This window comes from Vanellus vanellus, assembly GCF_965231255.1.
Source record: "Vanellus vanellus genome assembly, chromosome: 6".
Lineage (NCBI taxonomy): Eukaryota > Metazoa > Chordata > Aves > Charadriiformes > Charadriidae > Vanellus > Vanellus vanellus.
The window spans coordinates 47447608-47463934 of record NC_138911.1 but is presented as its reverse complement, the minus strand read 5'-3'; the positions used below and the strand labels follow the sequence as shown (position 1 = coordinate 47463934).

At 50.0% G+C, this 16327-nt stretch overlaps 1 protein-coding gene across 1 annotated transcript in view; it reads right to left on the bottom strand.

Moving 5' to 3' along the window:
• Positions 1–5721: 5721 nt before the first annotated feature.
• ADCK1 (aarF domain containing kinase 1) overlaps positions 5722–16327 on the bottom strand; it is an 81888-nt gene continuing 71282 nt past the window's right edge. The window contains exons 8-11 of the mRNA XM_082485388.1: positions 12451–12600; positions 12007–12204; positions 8145–8338; positions 5722–6736 (exon numbers count right to left, since the gene is read on the bottom strand). Coding sequence (XP_082341514.1) covers positions 6565–6736; positions 8145–8338; positions 12007–12204; positions 12451–12600 — 714 coding nt within the window. The 3' untranslated portion in view covers positions 5722–6564. The remainder of the gene's footprint in view (positions 6737–8144; positions 8339–12006; positions 12205–12450; positions 12601–16327) is intronic.

Sequence of the window (16327 nt, the reverse complement as noted above, 5' to 3'; positions counted from 1 at the left end):
TCTCCAGGGTGAGACTCTTCTCCCATTAAACTGGCTGTTCAGCCTGCCATGCAAAGTTAGCAGTGGTACCACACTTTTAGCTGACTTCCCATACCACATCAATCTGCTTTCTTCCCTCTGTCTACCTCTGGAATTCTGTCCAGCTCACACCAATGTGTTTTAGGTGTGTTGATCATAGAATCATAGAATGGTTTAGGTTGGAAAGGACCTTGAAGATCATCGAGTTCCAACCCCCCTGCCATAGGCAGGGACACCTCCCACTAGACAGGTTGCCCAAGACCATGTCCAGCCTGGCCTTAAACACCTCCAGGGATGGGGCCTCAACAACTTCTCTGGGCAACCTGTTCCAGTGCCTTACCACCCTTAAAGTGAAAAATTTCTTCCTAATATTTAATCTACATCTACCCTCTTCCAGTTTAAAGCCATTCCCCCTCGTCCTATCACTACATGCCCTAATTTACTTTGATACCTCAAAGTAAATCCCCATCCCACATCACCTCATTGCCCAGGTCTCCACTCCGGCTGTTGCAGAACAGCCATTTCCGTGCTGACCTTCTGCTCCCAGTAGCTATGTCAACGGGCTCGTCCTGCTCCAATTTACCTGATGGTCCCACGATGCAGAGGAGCAACCGCAGCCCCAGCACAGACTGGGCGCAGCACAGGCAGCCACGGCACTGGATGCCCTGTGATATATGCATCTTATATTGCTGAGTTTTCCTTTCAGCCTTATCGGCATGATGGATAGTTTAGCCATAGTGAAGTACAAGATAGTAATAACAATGGCCATGATTACTATTTTTCATATTTTCTTTAAGAGCAATAAGATATTACCAGGCTTCGTGCATGTCACTTTGTTTATTAGCTACCATTTAGTAATCTCTTCCATCTTTGCTTTATTAAAGTTAGAGGCGCTGTGAGGCTGTGGGCTGAGAGGACAGCAGGGGCTCACGGGGCTGCCACCCTGGGGAGACACTCACTTGCTCGCTTACATCCACGCCGAGCCCGGAGCTACAGGCCTGCAAACCACCAGCAGCACCTCCCCGGCATTTGACGTGCCGACAAATCCTGCCAGGTCAGACCTACATCTTGTTCCCTTCTTTGCAGTGCTCCAACCATAAGAAGAGGTTTTATGAATGTTATTTATGCTCATACGTATCAGAGTAGGGAAAAGTAGCCTCAGCAAAAAAAGAATTGGAATCAAATTAAAATAAAGTAAAAAACAAAAAATAAAATAGTAAAATACCAAAGCTCCTCTCTGCTCCATGCTGCTCGTGCAGTCTGGGTGAAGAGTTTTTACCAGACCACCAAAAAGCAAAGTGTCTGGGTTACAGCGAGCAGCTCAAGAGGGAAGCTGTGCACAGTGATCTGTCGCATGGGCTGATCTGGAGCGCCACGGAAGATGACAAGCAGTGCGATGCTCTCTGGGTCGCACAAGCCGACCCAGAAAGGCTGTTACCCTTTGACAAGGTCACCTTGAGCCGCACAGGGTTGGCGGGAGGTGCGCGGGTCACATCTTGCCCAGGGCTGCCTCAGGCACAGCTGTGGGCAAACGCACGGCAATGATCCCTGCAGGGAACGAAGACGCAGATCCCTACCCTGCGGAGAAGCGGTGGCAGCTTTCCAAGTTGGCGTGGGGGATATCTCTCAGCCAGGTGTAGCTCCCACTACCCCGTGTGCTGAATGCCCTCAGCCAGGGAAATGCTCAGCGTTGCCTCTGTGGGGCCTGACCACCATCGCACAGAGGCGGCTTAGCATCCCTCCAGCCTGCTCAGGAAGACTTCAGCTGGATGCAAGCAGAATTTACTCCTGGTTTAAAGCCTGTTTAACGCCTGAGGTAGGCACAGCAGAACCCTGGGAAGGCACACACTGCCCCTTCTCGGGAAGGCACCTCGACGTGTGGGTTTTGCCCAAGAAAGATCTGAGAGGCAGCTGGGTGATTAAAACTGCAAGGCAAGCTACCCGGGCTGGCGTTTGCCGGGACAGGCAGGCTCACAGCCCCGGCGCTGCCACCAAACCAAACCAAAACAGCTGGTAAGCTCAGGCCTGGGCTTCAGAGCACACATCAGCCCCAGGCAGGGACGTTATCTCGTGTCTGAGCACAGACACTGACACAGAGGGAGCGCTGGGAAGACTGAAACCCAGAGCCAACGTCACCCCTCAGCGCTAACCCGACGGTGGTGTGAGCCACCCCCCTGCCCGCCCTGCGCCGTGGCTGTACGGCTTCACGGGCAGGCCGGCTGCCGGCGGCCGCAGGGCGTCTGTCTCTGTCTGCCCTCCCGTTCCGAGGGAGACTGTCACCAACAGGAGAGCCAAGCCACAGTCTGGCTGGCGAGGTCCTTGAAGCTTCCTGGGATGGTGACCCACTCTGGGTGACATGTCCTAGCTCTGCACCACCCTCCTGGTGAAAAAGTTCATCCCTGTGCTCAATCTAACTATCCAAGCTGTAACTTGTGGCCATTGGCCCTTGCTAAGTCACCTGGCTGCCCTGAGGGCTGTGCCCCTCCAGATATCCCTCTCTCTGCTCCCACCTGAGTGTAGGGTGGTCCTGGCACAGCCCACCGTGTGTGACGGCTCCTTGCATGCTCCAGGACCCAGCAGCCTGCTCGCATCCCTCAGCAATCAGGGTACAGGCAGGGAGAATGGTGCCGGGGGGGACACAGAGATACACAGTGGTGGTGGGGGAAGAGCCCCACCAAGCGATGCATCAGAAGGCAGCCCCAGTGACCCAGGGGGAGTCATCTGTGAGGGAATGACTTTGGCACTGGCCAGGCTGTGCGCTGGTCACGGTTCATTTGCTATGGGAAGCAGGGAGTGATTCATTTGGAAAGCTTCTACGCTGCAACTGCACGAGGTTTGTACGCCCCTGAGATGGCAGAGGGCACCATGCAGCTTTGATTTGCAAATCTATATGCCACCCACTTGTCATCATTAAAGTTCACTGGATGTGCTAGGTAAAGGCTGCACTAATGCTCTCTCTGGCTTTTTCTTCAGCTGGATATGCAAAAGCGTGTTCGCTTCATTCCCTAAATTCTTGCAGTTTTGCATGGCAACGTCATTTACCCTGACTGCCCCACTTTCCACCTCCAGCCAACCTCATGATGGCACATTTAAATGCTAGGTGCTATCTCCCCAACACTGCCGAGACCACTGAGACCCTTTAGGATGGGAGATGCTACGAGGCTACAATACAGTATTTCATATTACAGGAGCTGAAAGTTGCCCATCAGTTTTGCACCTCTGGCCAGAGCTCTTACCCTCCGCTTGCCAGTCTCGAGAAAGAGTCGGTGGGCTCAGGGCTCTGCTGCAAGGCCACCATTTAGTGCCTGCACCAAATTTCAGTTCGCTCGCCGCTGAAGCTGGGCAGAGAGCAGCCCGTGGGCCGCCTGCAAGCAGAACAGCAGAGGCTGTGCTTGCTGGTGGTGGAAACACCAATAAATGCACGTTGGAAGGAGAGGCCAAGTGCACAGAGCTAATCCAGGTTACCCATGTTTGACAACCACAAATTGGGATGAGAAAGCGTCTTTTCAAAACCCTTTTAACACATTCACCTTTAAGAGCTTTCAGCAAAAAGACAAGGCAGGGATGTTAAAGGGTCAAACTCCGGGTGTTTGCTTGTTCTTTCCTCAGGCAAACCCTCATTGATTGACTGTGGGAAGGGCGAGAGCTGAGCACAACTGAAGGAGGAGTCCCACTGCCAACACTGAAGCACACAGCCTCCTGGCAGAGACTGATGTTAAAAGGCAAAGCTCTTCCAAATACACCCTCTGCTCTGCCTGCCACACACTGCCAAAAATGACAGTCCGAGGGGCTGCTGGTTCCCTAACACTGGTAGAACCAGAACCTCCCTCAGGCTACGGGACTAGCAGCCATGGGGTGGGATTTTGGAGGCGTGAAAGAACAAGTGTGGCAGAGAGTGGGCTGGGGGCTTGGGAGTAAATGCCAGCTGCAGGGAGCCTCTCCACAACATGGGATCCTCTGGAAATGAGAGATACAACCAGGGTCTTGCTGTGGGATGAGCTTTCGCACACAGATGTTAGTGAGACCCAGACACTGCTCTGGTCAGTATATTCAGACATGGACAGGCAAAGGCATTTGCAGGGGCAGCTGCAAGATGAGGATGTGCAGTCAGTGACCATTGCTAGAGGGTCTCCTGGACTTTACTGGGTGCAGCAGGTCAATTTTCTGAGTGGAGCTCTGGTTGTGCAGACATCACAACAGGCCCACCCACGCCAGCCAGCCTACAAGCTGTAAGTGCCTGAGCAAGGCACTGATTCAGCCAGACTGCTCACACGAGCAAAGATTACTCATGTAAAGGCTGCAAGACCAATACTCCAGGGCCCCTGTGACACTGTGTCGACTCAGGAGCCTCGTCACTGCAATTACCACCACTCCATTCCCTGATGCCATCAGACAACTCAGAAGTCAGGGGAATCTCTGACCTGTCATTGCACAGGCTGGGGACAAGCTTTGTGAGGACATTCAGTTTTACCGGGGTTTCTTTTTTTGCTCTTAGCAAAGATGGGAGAGCACATCGCTCCTGCGGCTTGTCCCACAGTAGGAAGGCATCAGAGAGCTAACGCCAGGGTCAGGCGATTGACTGCACCGCAGACCAAAAACCCACATTCAGTAATTCCCCGTCCACAACTCTGCCAATCACACACCACTTCTTGACAGTCCTGAACCAGCCAGCTATGCCTACACTCTTGTGCATGTACACAATTGCTGTGATAAGCCACATGTCCATAGTGATTAACTTACCATGCCCAGGCATACCTGCAGTCAGGTACCTTTTCTGGATTATATCCCTTCCCTCTCCCATACAGACAGCAAGAGAATCGGTTCCTCAGGGACTGACACACGCACTCAGCAACGCTCTGCCCCCTGCTTCCCTTCCTGTGGAAATGGACTCACTGCGAGGTAGGGTCTCGCACCCATGCAAGCTGGGAAACTGCATGCAAACTGGGAGAGTGCATGGTCATCTTGTGACTTGGTCTCAGGCACAGCCTAGTGCCTGAGTAACAACCTTCAGCTTAGCACGCTTGCTGGCACTTGAGGCACAGTCCCATCCTGTCCTTCGTGTTCCCTTTCAACGAGGCAGTTTGTGAAAAAGCTGAAATGATCTGAGTAGTCACCTCCATCCACTCTTCCTGGCTACGGGAATCCTCACAAGCAGCAGGGACGTCTCCCAGGATCCCAAATACGTCTCATGTAAAGGAGGCCTCTGGGTGAGACTTCCTGGTAGCCATCCCATAGCTGCAGAGTTAGAGCCACCAGACCTGTCACTTGCACCACAGAGCAAGTGGCAGGCTTTCGTCTGCAGCAGGAGCAGTGAAACATCACAGGCAGTGACAATGTGAAATGCTCAGGGTGTGGCACGGGCATGGTGATGTCTCACAGATGTGCTGCAGCGCGCTCCCGCGGGCAGGGAGGAGGGAGGCTCAGCATGGCTCTGGGTGGCAAAGAGCAGTGCATCCACCCAGCAGAATGACGCCCACTCCTCCATCCCATCCCAACACACATCTGATGCAGCACCAGAGGACTCAGATGTGGAACAAACCTCTCAGGAAGAGGAAAGACCAAGAGGCCATTTCATCTGGCTTGCAGTGAGTTAACGGCACTGCCTGGCATCACTCAGTGGAGAAACGGAAACAGGACTGAGGTTAGAGGCAAAAACATCACCCTGAGTACACAGCCAGGCATCCCTCCCCCAAAGGTCTTTGATACAACACATTTATTTTGCTGTGTGGCAGTACTGTACAGTACACATACATTACCAGCAGTTTCAGAGCCCTGAGTTGTCATTCCTCCTGCCTCCCCTGAATTTCGCAAAGAGGCAGGACCACTGTCCCCTTCCCCCATTTCACCTGCAAGGAAACAGGCCAGGAAAAGTCCAAAAACACAGAGGCACTTGCTGACAGGACTGGAGACAAACCTCAGAAAGCCGGACTCCCAGTCCACCACTCTCACCATTAGGGTCCCCTTTCCCTGGTGCTGGGAGAGGAAGCCCTAGTGCCAGCTCTCCACAAAGTCTCACTCCTCTGAGAAACTCTCTGCACATCTGAACAGAAATCAAACTAAGGAGATTGCAAAAACTAACATAAAGCCTATTAGATTTTAAAGGGACTTACCACCTCTTTCTGAGGGTCTGAGAAATGTTTTGGGGTATTCTAGGCAGGGTTGGGATTCTCTTAAATTCTGGAAGATTGTTTAATAAAGAGCCAAACAGAGGCTCTTGCTTTCAGTGCAGACCCACTGGAATCTGAGTGGAATCTTCCCTGCTCAGATGGGGAAAGAAAATATCCTGCCCTTCCTGATACATGGTATCCCGCACCTCCTTTTCCTAAACCACGAAACAGCAGAGCACCAGTGTCAACTCCACCTCTCAGTGCCACAGAGAAAAGCTAATGCTGTAACAGGCAAGGACAGTGCAGCATGTAACATGGAACAAGACCCAAAAATAGCCCACAGATTAGACAGAAACAGTCAGAAAGGCAAACGTGCTGTGGAGAGCAGAAGGGGGGGGAAAGGGGGGAGGAGCACCCAGGCCTCTCCCACCAGTTCATGTCAGTACACGGAATGGTGCATCCGGCTCAGGAGAGCAATGACCCAGTTCCCCAGCCGGGACCCCTTCAGCCACAGGAAGAGTTCGTACAAGTTGATCTGCCACAGGCTCAGGGCTTCTGTGAGTGAGATCTGGGTCCTCCTGTAAAGTGAGTGACTCTTGCTCCTCTGGTACCTAGAATGAGAAACAGTCGTGTTAGATCCAGCAGGGTGCAGCCTGGTGGGAAGGAGGCCTGTCCTACATCTCCAGTACAAGTGACCCTCCCCAGCAGTGGGGACTCCTGGGAGTAGGGTTTTTCTCCAATTACTGTTGCTGAGGAGCTGGGGACTGACTTCCTAGCATGAATCTGGCTGAAGAGACAGACTGCTTCCTTGTGAGCCCAGTTCTCTCCCCACTACGCAGAGTGACCCTGGGCCATGGCATCCTCTGCTTCTATGCTCAGCTTCACTTCAGCTAACAGGGATAGGTGCACACCCCTACAGCCTTTCCTGGTAGCACAGTCATAAGAGTCCAGCAATCCTGACACACTGGTTCCAGGAAAAGTAATTCACCTTTCTTTAGAAGCAGAGGTTAACTGGGCTTCATAGGTCCCTCATCAGCCAGAGATATAACTGTTATTTCTTCTGCAAGGAGGAGGAATCTGAGGCAGAAGTGCATTGACGCATAAGACTCACAGATGGAAATCGCTTGCGTGACTCCTGTTCCTGGCTTTTAAACATCAGCCTGATCTTCACAGTCAGCCCTAGCCCCTCAGTCAGGCTGCAGAAACTGGCAGCAGTGAACTTGCAGATCTTTCCTACTCACAAATACTTCCCAGTGGCAATGCCTGTAATGGGCAGGAAGCCCCTTCTCGTCCTCTGGAGGGGTCAAACCCTAAACCCTTACCCTAAGGCCTCCAACTCCACCTGTCCCCAGCCCCAGGGCACCAGACCTGTCCTCTGAAGAGGCTGATGGGTGTGAGAACAGGACAGATAGAGGCTGAGACATGAAACCAAGCAGGGGTAGGACCAGCAGATGTGCTAATGAGGGGGAGAGGTCCACAGCTAACAGTAAGAGGCCATGAGGTCAAGTTAGGCCTTGTCAGGGCCCTGCATGGGGGTTCTAATAAGCCTTAATGGCCCTGACTAGCCTGGGACCTCCCCCAACCCTCTGCTCATACGCCCAGGAGCTCCAGTTAATCTCAGTCCCTGCCTGAGCTAGACTGGAGGAGTAACGGTCCCCAGCTCATGCCCTGCTATGAAGGCCCTTGACCTGGACCTCAAGTCACATACTGACCTCCTGGCTTGACCTCAGCCTTGTCTTGTCACCATGGACCTGCCTGACAACCACTGGATCTGATCTACAGATTGACTTTCTGCTTTAACCTTGGACCTGCCTTGTCACCACAATGTCGCATTATGATATGGACTTTTGATTGGACCTGATCACCATCTCAGGGTCTTTCCTGCTCACCTTGCTCAGCTATTGTGGTACTGGGCCCTGGCTGGCCTGCTGGCCCTGGTATCCCCCCCGGGTCCTGGCCCCCAGGGACAGCCAGCCCCTGCTGCTCCACGTGCCCCTGGTGCCTGGAGAAGAGACTCACGTGGAAACGGCTCTGATGCAGCAGCGAGACATGTTGAGGAAGGAGCTGGCACTGGCCCGCGTGTGTAGGGCTGACTCAATCCCCCTTAACAAGTCATTGGTCTTCAGCAGCAACAGCATCTGGCGGGGGATGTTGTTGAGGAGCTGGGTGATCTGGGGTAGGTAAGCAGCAGCGTTGGACCGGATCTCCACGTCCTGCGGCGAGCCAGGTCATGTCACAGAGAAAGAAGAGAGAAGCTGAGAGCACATGGGAGACAGTGTTTTTCCAGACCATGACTCTAGGCCAGAAGCTAAAGAGCTCTTTATCCTGCTTTCCTGCAGACACCTGGCTGTCCCAAGCACTCACAGAACAGTCACAGATCACTCTTGCCATATCCCACCTGCCCCTCAGTGAGATAAGGCCCTGTCCCCTCACTTGCAGGATTAATAGCCTCTCAGGAGAACACAGTACTCGCTGTTGTCTCAGTTCTTGGCCCCAGGCAGCACACAGCAACCATGTCTCACTTACTGCCCTTGCAGCCTTCTAAGTCTCACCTCACCAGCCCCAAAGCTGGCAGGGCTGCAGGTAGCATAGGACTGTTCAGGAAGGTGGAAGCATCCTGCAAGGACAACCAGGATGCTCCTTGTCTTGCTGTCCCATGCAACTGATGGCTTTATGCTATGCTGATGAAGCTGTTTCCAAGGCCCAGTTTAGTCCTCTGTCCTCAACAGAACTCAGCAGAGGTGAGAAAGCATTATGCAGTTAGGCATCATGCTAACCTAAAAGATCAAAAACTGTCAACTGTCAGATTAGGGGTCTATCTAGACCTGTACCCTGACTGGCAGCAGCCAGTAGCAGATGCTTAAGGACAGAGTGTAAGACCAAGGCAGACACGGGGTGATTCTTCATATTCCTTGGTTCCCCAGGTTCCAACAAATACATTGCCCACAGTAAGATCCCAGTGATAACTGATGGGCTACAGCCTGAGCCACTTAAGATGGGCTCCCCTCCAAACATGAGCCACCACAGCATGCAAGGCAGCCAGCCTCCAATCTTCTGCCTCTTTTTAGATCTGAGAGTTCCCCCACCTTCCCAGCAAATGTAGCACAGTGTGGTGTGGAGCTGATCCCATACGCACACTGTGTCCCTACCTCTTCCTACAGAGGCCATTACATGAATCAGCAAATCCAAACAGAAGTCCCTGAAACATCTGAAATCTCCAGAATCCAGCAGGACACATGCAGAGGGAAGTAAATGACTTCTTACAGGAGGGAGGCTCCTTTGTGGGAAAGGGAAAGGACAGCTCTAAAACCTTCTCTCCTCTGGAATGAGGGACAGACGGCCTATATGGGATCTCACACTCACTCTTTGTGAACTTCAGACTTATTATAAAGGAACAGACCTGCACAAATCAAGCGTGCAGGTTGTGATGGTCAGCGATGTATACAGCTCACACACCACCATGGTTGCTTTGCTGCTGACAAATAAATCTTTGTGTCCTCCTGCCTCCGTCACTGACCAAATAAACAGCGTTTCAGCAAAAAGACACTTGGTTAAATGTTTTGTTCCATTATTTGTTGGCAGAAAATTCTTCCCTTGTTATCTCTTATCCCTTATCCTAGCCAGCATCACTGCAGAGCCTACTTTATTTTCCACACATAGGTTTTCTTTTCTATTTCTTTTCTTTTTATTTTTAGCTCCAGCTGCTTGTCCACATCACAAAACAACCACATGATCTGTCATCAGAACTGTCATTTTCTGTCAAGGGCGAAGCCTGTGCGCAGAGGAAGAAATGAGCTATGCCACAGGACCTGAGAAAAACCCCTTGGCTGCAGTCGCTGAGGCTGCTGCAGGATGCAGCAAAATACAATCACAAAATCAGATGAGATGAGGCCAGCAGCCACCCCGAGCAGTCAGCTGCCTGGCCTTGGCTTAAGGCAGGAACAACTACACCTGTGGCAATCCTCACACATTTGCCTAGCCTACTCCTAAAACTCTCCAGTGATGTGACTCAAAGCCTCCCCAGACCATCTGCACCAGCGTTTCAAGAGCCTTACCGTTAGAGCTAGCTTTTCTCCTGTTTAACCCCAAACTCCCTAGCTGACTTTAAACCCATTACTTCTTGTCCTGTTTGCAGCGTTCTTTAACAGATTTGAAAATCACTACTACAACACTTCTCAGCCCACACTTTTCTGGACTTTTTCTGCCCTAACTTGCTCAGTCTTACCTCATGGGTTGCATCTGCTTGACCAGTAGTCCTTGTAGCTTCCTACTGGACTCGCCCCAGTTTCATCAAACCTTTCTCAAGATGCAGTGCCTCAGAATGGATACAGCACTACAGATAAGATTTTGTTTGAAGAGGGTTGCTTCCTTGTCTCACAGGCTACTCTCACATCTATACATCCTCGGGCACACTCTCTGTGCTGCTGGTACCTGCCTACGCAGGGCTTGGCTCTTGCCGCTGATACAATCTTTCAAATTCACCTCCAAAGTAAGGGCAAGCAGCAGCTCATTTCCTAATGCCACAGCAAATTTGCTCAGCTCCCCATTATCTGCTGCAGGATTATCCAGTTTCAGCATTAATTGTGTCATGTAGGCAAAGACAACAGAAGTGGCTCCATACACACAATTCAACTCAATGACAACGTTCATTAGCCCACACAAGGCACCATGCAGCTGCAGTTACACCACTGGCATAACCTTCACAAGCCACTTTAGGATAAACATTACTTGGATTCAACGCTAGCCTTGTAGTATTGGAGCCAGCTCTGTGTTGATTCACTTTGGTGCCTCTGAATTTTATTTTGGAGCTACCAGCTCTAGAACTCACCATATCAAGTACCAATCTGCTAGACAGTCACTATATTATTTCTGATATGCAGAAAATTAACTCAGGTAGGAAGCAATCAAATTACTGGGCGGGGGGGGGGTCCATTACCCGAGGTTTCTGACCTACTCATTGCTATGGATAATGGCAAGCCAGTGCAGCAAATTCTGCCACATCCATCAAAATGAAACGCCAACCCGAAGGAATTTCCAGAACAGACTTTCACAGAAAAATATTATAAAGCTCCTTAAATGAATTTCATCCTCTCTTCTCTAAATACATGCAGATAAAAAGAAACCATAGGATACAACATGTTTCTTCCTACAGACACTAGTCCATTGGCAGAAATCACATCACTATATGCTCATCTCCAACAACAGCACAGTTGGCAGGGGCTGCTACTACTCTTAAGGCGATGTGTGCGTGTCAGGAGCGCAAGGAGGCATGAGAAGGATCCCGGCATGTGCAGATAGGAAAGGGTGAAGAATGTAAGTGGCAATTTCCGAGATTTGTAGTGATTGAGTTGACAGGATCTGCAGTTAAGCAACCTTGACTCCAAGTTAATAGGGTTTCTGATTGGGAGGTAATTTCCAGAGGTTTTTAGGAGTTTGTATCAGTGCTGATAGTCATTTACATGAATAGTGATAATGCATTATCCTTCTCATGTCTTTCCACTAAGCCTTTATGTCTCCTCTACCTTAACCTATCCTCCTTGATGGTTCCCTGCACAGCTGCATTCAACACTTTTTTAAGAAAAAGTTGATCTACAAATGTTTCCCCTGCCAGAACTGGTGAACACTTAGCCATTAAAATATTATACAAAAATTTAAGCAGCCCAGGACAAGTGAAACTGGGAAATTAAGTTCAGCCACTATAAAACACATTGCAGAAGGAGTCCTGGCTTTTTCTAGCTCAGCTATCAATGCAGCATTTGCTACAGAGCTGCCAGGGGTTGCCCAGCACCGCTGCGATATCAGTGGTGCAAGTGGTTACAACAAAGAAAGGTACTCAAGGAGAAGGAAGGGCACATGATAGGGAAGGGCACAGAGGACCTACCTCACTGGCTGAGATTGGTGACCGGTCAATGCCCCTGTTGACGGACTCCCAGGATCTGGCAGTCAGCATGCAGGCAAAGAGAGGGTACAAATCCCCTGCCCCAAGCCGCTGGCTGTACTTCTGTACTCTCTTCATATCGGCCTTAATGAGAGACTGCCAAAGGCGGCAGTAGTCCATGCGGAATGACTCGCTCAGCACCTGGGAAGGAGACATGGCCCCCAGAAGTCCAGGGAGCACAGGGAACTGGGGGGAAAGCCTCGGCCCCCTAGGTGTGCCCCATCCCCCATTTCAGAGCCAGGAAATATCCTTGGAGGGTTACGGCAGTAACAGGAAAAATGTATTCATATGGGCTTAGTGAGGCAAGGCTGCATCTGGGTGTGCTCTTTTAGCCTGAAACTCACAGGCAGCCTCACAAGGTCCTGGAAGCCCCCCATAGCTACATACCTGGTAGAGCCCATGGTCCAGGAGGATAATGTGGGCCTTCCCAGAGGCTGGGCATTTCTTGACTAGCACGTTGCCTGGGTGCGGGTCACAGTGCACAAAACCGTTCACAAAGATCATTTCGCTGTAGAGCTTCCCCAGGTTGCGAGAGATCTGTGAGGAGACAGAGACAAAGATGGCCACAACACTGCCACCCACAGCAGGGTGCCTGCCAGGGGGGGGAGGCAGTGCCCATATACCAACATTGCAGGGAGCAAGGGTCTGGTACATGCCAATGTCCCTAAACAGAGCTCTTGCAGCTCCTCACACTGACAAATGTACATGGTGGCTGCTGGCATCTACCACGGGGCTTCCTAGGTCATTCAGGGAAGGATCCATGCAGGGGGCAGCATGAAGGTGTTTGTGGGGTCAGGGGCTATTTAAGGACACTTGGCTGGCATAAAAGGGAAAATACCTGTGAGTAGGAATAGGGTTTCTGGTAATAAGGAGGAAAGTGAGACAGCAGATAAGGGCAGACAGGCATTCACAGGGATGGCATGAAAAGAGCTGCTGGGGTGGGTGAGAGACCACTTGGAAGAAGACTCAGGTGTTTCCATCCATGGATGGCAGCAGGACCCAGCAGAGAAGGGGTGGGAGGAGGCTCAGCCTGTCCATCCGCTTACCAGAAAGAACATGGGTTCCCTCTGCCCTCCCTTCGTCACACTGTCCCACGCTTTCCCCCTTCCTTTCCTCAGACCCACGCTAATCTGATTTGCAATGTTTGTGAAGATGAAGCAGCACAGAAAGGCTGTTTAAATCATTCTGTCACTGCTGTGTCCCTCCATGCCACTGCTCCTTATCACCAAGAGATGTTATTAAAGTTAAAAACCTCCTAGGAGCAAGCAAACATCCCCAGGGCCCAGAATCAATCCCTCGCCAGGCACTAATGCAGCAGCCTCACCCTGACATCCCATTGCTGGCCCTCCCTGCCATCAGAGAGCAGCACAGTGTTCCACAGTGGAGTGCTGAACAAGCAATTAAAAGACAATCGTTATAAATTATTCTGAACATGTCCCCAGACACACCGTGTAAGCAGCAAACAGGCAGCTGTCCCCATAAGCAGAGGTGGTAGAAGAGGTAACGGGGATACTAATGACAGCTTGTCCTGTACAGAACCAGACAGCCAGGGAAGGGCTTGCTTTACTCACTTCTGAAATGTGGCCACCTCCGAGAAGAGCATTCTTTATGAATGCTGCCCCAGTAACTACAAATGAGGAGAGAGAATAGGAACGCTTCCTGCAGCACACCAGCAAGAACAAGTGTAGGACCAGGTGGGACAACCCTCCATCCCTCAAGTGGACCCTGGAGCCACTGCTGAATCATTGAGAATGCTGCCCCCATGCTGAATCACCCACACAGGTGGCACAGCCCAGCCCTGCAGTCTCCTGTAGTGCAGCTCCCTTAATGCCACACTGGCATTATTGTAAGTACTGACTGAGGGGAATGATGTTTCCCTTCTGAATCACCAGCAGAGATCACTGAAGCAATGAAGTCACCCTTATAGGTCTCCTAGATCAACAAGCTCTAAAATTGGATAGGACCAAAGTAGCAGGTGCTGTGACCTCCCAGAAGAGCTGAGTAGCACTTGCTCAAAGCCCAAGGACGTGCCAGATAGTCTGTTTTAAGTCACTCATTCACACAGCCTCTCAGGGAGCTGCACACCAAGAGAAATGGACTTGAACATCATAACTGTTCGTAGCATCAACCACGACCCCTGTGCACACAGAGCAAACCACATTTTGCCCTCTCTGCCTCAGCTGTTTGCCCTCCAGGGACCTGGAAGAGCACAGAATTACTGAAGATGAGGACTTAGGGACAATCTGGGGCACAACATGATGTCTCATACCCATTAAACACAAGTCCAGACAAGGGCTGGCAGTTCTGCAAACCTGTTGGTTGGTCATGGCTAAAGCCTGGAAAGCTATTAATTTGGGGCACTGGAGTATGGGCTGCTCCAAAGACAGCAGATTCTTCTTCTGTACTGCGGTAATGACATAGGTTGGGAAAGTCAAGCAGCAGAACAAGTTGCCCAGAGAGGTGGTGCAAACTCTACCCTTGGAGGCTTTAAAGACCTGACTGGATAACACCCTGAGTAAGCTGGTCTGACCTCATAGCTGACTCTGCCTTAGGGTGAGGTTTGGTAAGTGACCTCCTGAGGCCCCTTCCAACCTCAAATATCCTAGGATCCTACAAAAACAACTCTCATCAAGTTATCCACACCACCCTCATAACAGCATCTTATGGTATGACTGTAGGCTCCAGGTGCAGGGAAGGTCTGCCCTCCTAAGTCACTGTTAGCAGACAGGTTACTAAATGGATCTGTGGTCATAGCCTTTTGCAGCCCACGATGCAACAAAGACGAAGCTCGGGATTCATCTTCCCATCTTACCATGAAGACAGAGGGGTCACAGCCCTGTTCAGACCCACATGTTGGGTCATAGGTACAAGACAATCTTCACTGCAGGATCCACATCCCCTCTCCCCTCCCTGCTGTACTTATATTTACCTCTTCCCCAGCATACAACCTTGGGTATCTGCAGTAGTGAATTCATTGAAACTAGACTTTATGGCTTCTTTAAGAAAGAGGAATGCATTCTATATAATTTAGTTAGCATACAGAAGATACGTTACAGGGATTTACAATATGAGCATATAAATAGTCTTTACTTCTTGAAAAAAAAATTACCCAGTTTAAGATATGGAGCTGTGCTGCACACTAAAGTATTTTCGCATATTTTTGTCTGTTGGCATACCTCTAAAACAGGATAAAAATTAAATTAAGATAGAAAGCACCAATACTGTCAAACTCTAAACAAAAAAGGAAGTTTATATTTCTAGGGCTTAAAGTGTAATATGTGAATAGTGACCTATCATTATAATTCAGACAAAAGGAATTCATGTTTCTATAGAAAAAAAATAGGAAAAAAACATTAAGCCTTTATAAACTTGAATTCTGCAGTACTGTGCCCCTTTACTATGGGCCTCTATTCCACCCTCATTGAGAAGGCCACTGCATAAATAATACATACAGAATTCACTTTGGAAGAATGCAGTTAGGTGAAATGAGAAAACAAACGTGTGAAAACCTCTACTCAGGAGAAGGGAGGAATTCAGCATGCATTTAGGCTGTGTAAGACCTCGGGGTTGAAGGTGCATCGCAAATTAGACAAAAGGTTGCAGTGATTTATGGAAGCAAAGACCAAAGTAAACACACAGGTATTTTGTTATGACATGGAGAGGTCATCATTCCTCTCCCTGTTTATCATCCAACAAAACAAGGTCCTTATCATTACCAGGGTCTCCCAGCATTGTTCTGCTGCACGTCATAAAAAAATAATAATCACCCTTGGAATCCTACATTCATTCACTTCCAGACACCTCATTAACAGAGAGATGCAGACTACACAGAGTGAGTTCAGAGAAAGCAAATAAATGAGCAGGATGCAGGAGGAATTTACTTGGGAAAAAAGATTAAAAGAGCTGAACGTTCCAAAGTTGGCTAAGGAATGGCAGAGGAGGGGCAAGTCTACCAACGTTAGAAGGTTTGAATAGAAAGGAAGCAGAAGCACTTGTAGCACTGGATGTGCTACAAGAAATACAACTAGGCACAAGAAGGTATAATCAAGAATGGTGTAATTTAGACATAACCATAAGAAAAATAACTATGCTAGTCAGCAAGCAGAGCTGAGCTTGGTATGTCAGGATGACACCAGACTGGCTCTGGTCAGAGGCATGTCCTTGCCTATAGCCAGAAGGTGTGTTATTGCCTAAAAGAAGTTCAATTTGTCTGTCTGTGCTGCAGCAGAACAAGATGACTACAGTCACCATGTGAGCCTGTAGC